The following is a 10,412-nucleotide window of genomic DNA, read 5'->3' on the forward strand; positions in this document are numbered from 1 at the left end:
TGCAGAATATGTCATTTAAAATAATGACTAAAAAGCTTATTATATTAGACTCCAAGATTCTAGCAGTAACCCAAGGTCTCCAGAGAAGATTATGAGACACCGTGATGTCTCCACCTGGATAACGATGATGCTGACCACGGGGTGAGATGATCCCTAGTGCAACACCAGTTGCCAGGACCCGGTCCAGACTGTGGACAAACAACAGGACCTTGGAGAATTGATTGCACCTCTTTTGCCTGGACAAAATAAGGTGAGTCTTTTCCATGACCCTCTTCCACAGGAAAAAATTAACCTTTTGGGCCTGGCTGAGACAGTAAGACTGTTGTTCTGGATATTTCTGCCCCCAATGCTATAGAGACCTGGGTATGACTAACTGTATATGGACTCTGGTCCTTGTCATTTTTAATAGATTCAGAAACTATTTGGTCTGTACTCAGATATACTTTATATATCCTTTTGAGATATCTGATAGTATTAATGGCTAGGGCAGTTATAATGTCAGTTTAATAACAAAAGCTATCCAGATTCTTCCACAAAGCTACAGCCAGTTTGTTAGTACATTAAAAAATGTATTAAGGTCTAAGAACATAAAAGTTCATAAGCTTTGAAGGTCTAAAAAATAACTTAAGACATAAATACAGGTCAAGATATAAAAAATTGTTTCAGGACTCTGGAAACTGACCTTCACCAGGCTACTCAGCTGGGGTCCACAAACTTTCTGAGCTCCTCCGATCAAGGTGTGTTATACATTGACTGGACAACATAGTGTAGGATGTTGCAGCCAGATGCCAGGTTTGTGTTCAAGTAAATCCAAAACAGAGAGCTCATACCCAGGAAGGGGTCCGAATGAGAGATGAACAACCCCAAGAATTCTGAGAAAACTGAATTTATCAAGATTTGGCCTGCTGGGGGAGGGTGAAATTACTTGTTGATTTTTACAGCTATCTTGTCCAGGTAGACAGAAGCATTTCCCACCCAGAATAAAACTATTCAAATAGTAGTTTTAAAAAAGCTCCTCTGGGAACTGGCCCCCTGATTTGCCCTCCCTCTAACAATGGGGTCTGATAATGGCCTGACTTTTAGATCCAAATAATAAACAATAATATCCACCTCCACCTTTACATGTTGATACCCACTTCCAGTGTCTTGTTGTGTTACAGTTCTATGCATGACCTCCAGCTGGGCTCCCCTACTTGACAGAAACAAGTGAGTTTCCATTACAAAAAAAAATGGGTTCATAAAACTGAGGCTTCCTCGAAAAAAAAAAATTCCTTTAAAAAGATTCTGGCCTTTGGGAAACGTGAAAGCCCCAGGTAATCAGACTCTATGCCACAGGAAGGGACCCTGGAGGGTTAATTATTCCCAGCCAGAAATCATTCAGGATTGCTGATTATGCTTAGATACTTGGCCTCTGGACTACAAAGAGATAGGAACTAACCAGACTGTCAGCCATTGACAGACAAAACTCACTGATAGGAACTAACCAGACTGTCAGCCATTGACAGACAAAGCTCACTGGGACTGGGGCACCCCAAATTAATGTTAGAGGACTTAACCTGGGCACTTCCCCTTATCCTGATGCCTGCTCTTCTGCCTTATGGGTTAATTCATCTGGATAACAATGATAATAGTGAGCCCCTGAGACTACTTGGTGGGCATGTACTAACTGTTTGACAAAACGTGCCTCTTCCGATACATTCCAAACAAAGTAGACAGGTTGATTAGGACCTACAGATACTAAATTTCCATTTCTGAATTAAAACAACAGTTAGATCCCTTTACAGAAATGCTCTTGCAAAGGAGACTATGCATGACTTTGGGAGAAACTTGTTGTTTCTTTGTTATTTGATCAGGAGTAGTTGGAGAAATTCTTGCCATGGTCGGGGAAAACCTCCAAAAGAAAGAGACAAAGACATAAATAATTGGTACAAGTCTCTGCTCTATTGGTACCCCTGGCTAACTACTCTGCTATCAGCACCGGCTGGGCCTTTAATTCTCACTCTGATTAGATGAACTGTGGGCCCTGCATCTTAAACTATAAGGCCAGTTATGTATCAGTTCAGCAAAATTAATGGTCCTTGGGTCTAACTACCTCTTTATAGTAGGGTGAGTCCACGACTTGACTCATTCACGAAGACCAGTGGGGGACATAACAGGGCCCCAGAACGTAGCATGCCCCCAGACCTTAGCACAGCTGACTCCATGGTGGAAGTATATTCAGGCTGTGAAACTCAGCAGGTTACAGCACCATCTGCCAACACTATAACAAAGACCTACTCCAGCAAGGTCCACAGTTCTGAGAACATCTCTAAATGTACTAATCTTGTCTTTTGGCCTCTATAGCTCTGCTTTTGGCTAACTGTTCTTGTTAAGTGAAGTATGCCAACCCAAGACTGGATTTTCTGCTTAAAAGTTCACCCTGAGAAAGGGTGGGGGCTACACTGGGATCCCAAACACCCAGTATAGTCATAGGCCAGCTAATAAATACTTTCTATTGGCTTAAATTTGTATTTGAGCAGTGCCCTCTGGTGGACCCCCCCCAAAAAAATTATAATTACATTTCTCCCTGCCCTTTCCTCCCTCTAACCCTCTCAAATATCCCTTCTTACTCTTTCAAATTCATCAGTTATTTTTTTCAATAATCATCTCCACTTCTTATAAGCATATAATTTTTATCAGGATTCTAATTTCACAACTACAAAAATCAGCTGATACAAGATGATTTGATAGAAAAAATTCCACTTTTGATGTCTACTATTCTTTAAGAAAATGGAAGAACAGCTCTGAAGACAGCCTTGGACCTAAAGAGTAGCACCTTAAAAATAGAAGAAAACCTTCAGTGCGAGTAATCATCACAGACGTTCAAATTTAACTGGCTCTGTCTGGTTAGACTCAAGATTGGTAGATGCTTGTAATATTTGTCTCTTTCTGTCCCTTTCTATTTCTCACTTTAGGCTTGAGGTTGTCTGTCACTAATACACCACGCCTCTGCCACTACTTCAACAAACATTGGTGAGTGTTTGTGACAAGTCTTTTCATATGCAGAGAATGTACTAAATGCAACATTAGGATGAGGAGAAAACCCAAAGGACATAGAAGAAAAAGGTAAACTTTAGGTTTAATAACATTTCATTTATATATGTGCCAAAATAATGTAACATTAACAAGAAAGAAATACAAAGCAATTGCTTATTACATTGACATTTTAATAATTTTTACAGTCTATATAAGTAACATGAAAGGTCTAACTAAGTCACTAAATTTTCATTTTTCTTCAAAGCATGAAATAATGTGTTCAAGAGAAACTCTATATATGAATTATGTTATTATAATTTTTCTTCCTGAGAAGCAAATGTAATTCTTTATCATGCAAATCAGAATTAATAGAAATGGCTTTAAATACTTTCTAAGTTATTTTTTTACTGGTGGTCCTTGTTTGTTATTTCAACAGATATAATGAAACAAATTCTATTTAAATTTGATTTATTACTATTACCTGTATCTGCGTGCAGTGTGTGTGTATCGTGTGTGTGTGTGTGTGTGTGTGTGTATGTGTGATGTGTGTGAGTATAGAGGTATCAATTCCATGGAATGCATGTGAAAGACAGAGGACAACCCTTAGAAATCCATTCTCTTTTTCCACCGTGGCAATCAAGTGGTCAAATTCAATGACTGTACTTACTGTACCAACCCAATGACTTAAAATCCAATTAATTTTAACAATGCTTTTACTGAGTTGCCCTGAAATCAAGTATGTTAACTTTTAAAAATAGAAACAGTATGAAAGCACACTATGTTCACTTTTCTTTCTTATTACACCTTTAAAATGCAGTCTATTTTATTGCAACAAGAAAACACTAAGCACATATAATTATTTAATTTGAATTCTTTAGTTACTATGTTCTTGAGTGACAGTAACATTACCATTTTAACATGTGATTGCAACTGAGCTACTTTCAAAGAAATTCAGTGTGTTAGTTGCCATTTCAATATATCAACATTACAATTATTAATTATTGACATTATGCCCTTTGTTTCTTACCATTTTTTGGATATGCAATGTGGTATTTTTATTTATACTACATCACATTGTTGATTTATCAAATATTTGGAATTAATATATGGATTTGGCTAAAAGAAAGTACAACAAATGGAGCAACTGTAGTGAAAAAGCAGCAACAAGAAATTCAAACAGAATCATGTAAACAATGAAGGAAATGCACATGGTGCAATAAGACAAAAATGACTAGGTATAAGTAAAGTAACTAAAAGAATAACAGTAAGAGTTATGCCATGTGTCCTAAATGTCTTCCTGAGCTGACATGATAAAAGGGGGTCTCAAGCTCATGGCTGGTTGAAATTTTGAATTGGCTAGCTAGTCCAAGAATGGCTCCAGGAAAGTGGTAGAAACTTAGAGCAGGCTAGTTCAAGGAGGCAGATCAGTGTACTCCTTGTGTAAGAGTTCCTTCTGTTTGTGTGTTGCTTTCATTGGTTAGTGAATAAAGAAACTGCCTTGGCCTAGGTGATAGGGCAGAACCTAGGTAGGCAGAGAAGAAAACAGAATTCTGGGAGGAAGAAAGGCAGAGTAGGGGAGAAGCCAGGGATCCCTCACGTGAGACGATGCCAGTTAGAATTTTACCTGGTAAACCACTGCCACGTGGCAATACACAGATTAATAGAAATGAGTTAAATAAAGTTGTAAGAGTGAGCCAATAAGAAACTAGAGCTAATGAGCCAAGGAGTGTTTTAATGAATTCAGTTTCTGTGTGGTTATTTCAGGGCTAAGCTAGCTAGGCGACTGGGACAAACAAGCAGCCCCACCCTGCAACATAGTCCCACTCCTGCAGGCTGTATAGGGACTCAGGCTCTTGCTCTCTCTACTTCCTGGCCTGGCCTCACGAATTGGAAGAATCTCCCTCTGTCATAAGCTCTTTTTTTTTTTCGAGACAGGGTTTCTCTGTAGTTTTTGGTGCCTGTCCTGGAACAAGCTCTTGTAGACCAGGCTGGCCTCGAACTCACAGAGATCCGCCTGCCTCTGCCTCCCGAGTGCTGGGATTAAAGGCCTGTGCCACCACAGCCCGGCTGTCACAAGCTCTTTAACATGTTCTGCTTGCTGAAGTTATAAAGCAATGCAATTAAACAAGCGTGGTGAAAATTCTAAAGGAGGAAAGCAAGCTTCCCTTCCTTACTAGTCTACTATGTCAGGCATTTTACACAACTACAGAAGGCAAACATCAAACAGATGTGAGAGAAAGCCTCCAAGATGGTAACAGTGAACCCATGAATTCTGCGGAGAAGAGACTGAACAGAACATGTAACAAGAACAAGGGAAATAAAACGGGGCCCAAGTAGGTAAAACACCTTTCTTTTATGCACTAACAATCTGTGGAGAAATAGATAAGCCACAGAAACATTGAGCCTCTGAGTGGCTTCATTCAGGAACCTTGTCTTGTCTGTTTGTTCATTTTTGCTGACTACAATACTATCTCAAACCAATCCTTGGAAAAGGAGTATGAAACTGAGTCTCTCAATGCGTAATGCGTACACATTCTTTTTCTCACTGTTAAATCCAGATGGTTTCCTATAAGAGACAGAAGACAGTCTTAAATTGAGAGGCGCAATACAACTTAGAGGATAAAAGTGTTGGTTTCAATAACTACCTGGCCTCCAGAAAAATATCCAGGAAAGGTTGGAGTGTCATGACTGGTGTCCAGTAGCCAGAAGTAAATTTCATTGAGGGCAGAGGTATGATTTATCATGACTTCCTGATCTATGTCATACTGGTAAGAAGAATAATGGTGACAATGGACAACTCAGCCTCAGGAGCTTTTCACTCTTCCATTTTCTTGTCAGAGTTATTCTTCATAAGGGCAGTTCCTATCTCTATTTCATGACTATATTTCCTACAATATATAAATCTTACATATGGAGCCTATGGCCCTCAGGAAAGAACACTGGGTGCTTGAATGGCAAGTATCATTATTGAAAATTTGTTGAACTGTGAAATTCACTCTAAAATAGTGATCAAGGACATGTCAGTCCGCTGTGCTGCCTGTAGCATCATCTCCAATTGTGCATGCACATCAGCAAGCTTCTGTCGATCTAAACTACCCCGAAAATACCACCGCTCATAGCAATGCACAGGGATGGGGTATACCACGTATTTCAGCTCCATAAGCGGTATTAAGTTTTGCAGGATCCTCACGAGCATAGACATTGTAATAGGGTTAGAAGCAAAACTAAGCACACGGAGGTGGGAACAGTGGCTTAGAGCAGGGATAAGAGAAGTTATGGTAGAATCTGTTATAAGACAATGATTTATCTCTAGATACTGCAAGGTACCAGAGACATTTTCCATAAGGGTCTGGAAAGGCTCACAATCTTCCCAAGATATTGGATTGTTACTGAGATTCAGCAGCTTGAGTTGGGTTGCCTGAGGACACTGGGAAAGAAATCCGAAGTCTCTGTAAGAAAGCTCACAGAAAGGCAGATTCAAGAAATCCAAACCAGGTGGTAGGACTCTGTAGGAAGAAAACAGAAAATTGATGCTGAAGAATGAGTAACTGGTGGTGGGAAATTATCTAAGAACCTAGAACAAACTTCTTTGTACATACAGTGCTTCAGCAGCTAGCAATGTGGGCTTTAAAATAACTTAATACATTTTTGGCTCTAGGAAAGACTTTTCCATGCTTAGACACAGATTTTCAATCTTCAGAACATGGACAAGATATTATTATGCTTGGGTCTGAGAAATAAGGAGTGAAAAAATTTAACCTAGTTGGCAATTACAATCCACGTGGATCTAATTCTACTATTTGATGGAATGGAGTCAGGGATAACAGCCAACTGAAGGTTCCTAAATGACAATCTCTAGATTCTGGGCCTGATCCTTGAGCACAGCACACGAGCAGAAATGATCTGACAATATGAACTACGGGGATCTTTTCATGAGTATGTATGTCAACACTACAGCATGAAATCTTTACCTCCTTCTACCTCAATGCTTCCAGTTCATCTCTAGATACCTGAAGAAACAGTTTTTCTTTTCATTAAGATAGTTGAGGTCCTACATTGTATGAGTATAGTTATCTGAATAAATGAATAGGTACAGCTTATTTTTGTAATCCTGACTTTTTCTTCACTATAAATGAAGTGCTCTAGTGGACAGTTTCAAAGTTCCGGTAGTGCTACTGCTGAGGAGAAGGGAAAAACAGATTCCATCGAGCCTTAGGAATGCCATAGTCTAGGTTCTTTCCTGTCTTAACAACAGAATGTGAAGAAGAAAACCAGGTACCTCCCCTCAGACTCTCACCTGAGCAATTTGTGTAGACAATTTGTGAGGCAGAAGAAAGACAAGCTGAGCTCCTGAAGGTTCTTCATCCGCTCAAGTTGGGTAAGGAAACTTTTGAATGTTTTCCCATTCAGTGATTTAAGGGTGATTTTAGACAGACTAAGACTGTCCAGGCGGACCATGTGAGACAAAAGGGTTGTAATATCACCAAGAGAAGCCTGATCAACTGCCAGGCATTCAATGCACAACAGATCCACAAGTTTGAGGGTATTTTTATACTCAGACAGTTTATCAATCTGCAAATCTCGACAGCAGAGGTGCAAGGACCCGGAACTCTCTTCAACTTTACTCAGAAGCAAAGACAAAAACTCCTTTGCTCTCAAGGTGCCATCCAGGGAAAGGTCCACTAGTAACTCAGTGGGGTAGCTGGACAACTCAACCTCAGGCACTACATTTACAGTGCTGTGCTGGCCTTCTCTCTTTGGGGCAGAGATCTGAGAGTAAGAACAAGACTGAAAACAGAAAGGAAATGTTGTCCTGGTTTGAAAACATGTGGTCCTGCAGTCAGCATCATGCCTCAAATCTAGGATCTTCAGTTTGGAGCTTCTGTGGGGAAAAGAGGAGATAGCACATAAGAGAGGCGGCATATTTTAATACAATCTAACAGAACTAATGATAACAAGTGAAGATAAAACTCGTCGGGTGCTCAACTCCATACAGCAACTAAACACAGCACTTTCCAGCATTACCTCTGTCCCAGATTCTCCATCAATGCTCACCCATTTCAGTGCTTCTGTCTTCTATGCAATATGCTCATCATGTTAACCAATCGACAGCATCCTCAGCCACATCTCTTACAAAATTAAAACCCTCTATAAGACATTAGATTCTTTTAAATGACCGCAGCTGAGAAGGTGGAAAGAGTGTAACATCCGGAGGGGGTGAAGGACGCCAAGGAAACAAGGCCCTCTAAATCAAGATGATACACACGCAAATGAAGTCACAGAGGCTGAGGCAGCATGAACAGGCCTGTATGGGCCTGCACCGGATGGGGTCCTAGAGCTGAAAGAAGTGGATATATGCCCTCATCCCTAACCCAGAACCTATCTCCAACTGACAACCACCTGCAAATGAAAATTTAGTTTCTTCTAATGAACTCTCACCGGGGTGTGGGGGAACCTACTCTTAATGGAAGACTGTACAACCAGCAGCAGATGCCCAACAGAAAACCAACTCAGTGGCATCTTTGGAGGTTCATTATGTCAAATGTTGCGTCAGAGCTGTTGAAAAAATTATCTTATGTTTTAATTTTTTCTTTCTTCTTACCCTATGGGTCTTTTGTGTATATATATTATGGGTTCTAGTGTCGTGGCTTTATGGGATTCCTGGCTGCAATTCAGTGGTTTTCTACTTCTATATTTGTTCCTGTGCCTTTTCTCGGGCACTTTTCCTTCTCTTTATTAGTTTTGTCCTATTCTAATGTGTTAGTTTTTGCTCTATCGCATTTTATTTTACTTTTATCCCTTAGAAGCCCATTTGTTTTCGAATGAGAAACAAAAGGGAGTGGATTTATATGGGAAAGGAAGAGGAGAGGAACCAGGAGGAATAGAGGGAGGGGAAACCATAATCGGAATATATGAGAAAAATATATTTTTAATAAAAGAAAAAAATTAAAAACAACAAGATCTCAACAGTTGGACCAAACACCTCCCTTCCATTGTCAGAATTTACCACTAACTATCTTTGCTATATCTTTTTCCTCCCCTGTCACAGGTTGAGGAATAACCTCTTGCTGTCTCTCCATGTCACTATCATACAGAGTCTTACCGGGAAGCAGAGTTTACAGCAGGGAGGACCTGAAGACCATCCACAATGTCTTTTAATAGTTCACCGTGTATTTCATGTCCTCTTAGTGGTCCGATGTGGAGACAGAAAAATGGCCAGACCTTCACCATTGCTGTCAGTGTCTTCTTATGCCCACCCAAGAAAGCAGCAGTGAACAACGGAATAAAGAGTTCTCTTGGAATCTCCTCAAGTGATTGGATTATTACAGTCTCAGTATTGAGCAGACTCTGCATAGCAAGGTCTAACAGTGTGGCTGGGTCCTTGCGGTCCATCTTCATGAACCTGCATAGAGGTGAGAAACAATTGGCGTGCTGACCCACTGTTAGCAATGCAGAAAAACATTTATAGACTAAATATATGGTGAATCAGATAATGATTTCTAGAGATCTCTATTATAGGCGCAGGTTAGATAGTGATCTGGTTATATCATCATGTATATGAATATACAATATACATATGATAAAAATGACATTAGAAATTAGGAGTATGTTAGAAGTCAACATTAGGTAGCTACCTACCTGCTAATATTTCCTCTGCAAAGAATACAAAATTAACAAGAAGGAGAAATGTAAATATACACAAAGGTAGTGGCTTCATTTTCCTGGAAATGGAAAGTACTAAGTCATCAAAAATAATTGTAAGTTAGCCGGGCGGTGGTGGCGCACGCCTTTAATCCCAGCACTGGGGAGGCAGAGGCAGGTGGATCTCTGTGAGTTCGAGGCCAGCCTGGTCTACAAGAGCTAGTTCCAGGACAGGAACCAAAAGCTACGGAGAAACCCTGTCTCGAAAAATAAAAAAAAAAAAATAATAATTGTAAGTTAAAGAATGAAACCCCAGGACATCACCAGAACCAGACTTTCTGGCAGGTGAAGAGAGATCAAAATTTCAAAAGATACACATAAAAGGTAATGATTTGGGGCTTCAAGTCATTCTGAAACAACAGGCAGAAAGATTATACCTGAAACAAGCCCAAATTAAGAACACTATGTCTTTAAGATCAAGGAACGCACGCATTTTAGGAAGCAGACTAAAAAAAGAAAAAAAAAATCTCTGATTTAAGTCCTCTTACTGTCTCTCACACATAGAAATTAAAAAAAACTGTTAAGGTGGAAACAGAATAGTGATTCTGAGGGTCAGGGAAGGTTGGCAATTTGAGTATTGAAAGTGAAAAAAGAATAGCTGGATATGATCAACATAGGATATATGTAGGTGTAAAAAGATGATAGCTGGTTCTATTAAAATGTATGTGTGTTAAATAAAGAAATACATGACATCA

At 39.7% G+C, this 10,412-nt stretch overlaps 1 protein-coding gene across 1 annotated transcript; it reads right to left on the reverse strand.

Annotated features, from left to right (window-relative positions):
* Positions 1-6,007: 6,007 nt before the first annotated feature.
* Positions 6,008-9,414, reverse strand: LOC121437268 (melanoma antigen preferentially expressed in tumors-like). The gene is made up of 3 exons (XM_041637129.1): positions 9,119-9,414; positions 7,313-7,897; positions 6,008-6,521 (listed from the first exon to the last, which is right to left on the reverse strand). Exons 1-3 carry the CDS (start codon positions 9,412-9,414, stop codon positions 6,008-6,010), a joined length of 1,395 nt encoding a protein of 464 aa, XP_041493063.1.
* Positions 9,415-10,412: the final 998 nt, after the last annotated feature.

This window comes from Microtus oregoni, unplaced genomic scaffold, assembly GCF_018167655.1.
Source record: "Microtus oregoni isolate MIOR12 unplaced genomic scaffold, Mior012 000050F_ref0000143, whole genome shotgun sequence".
NCBI lineage: Eukaryota > Metazoa > Chordata > Mammalia > Rodentia > Cricetidae > Microtus > Microtus oregoni.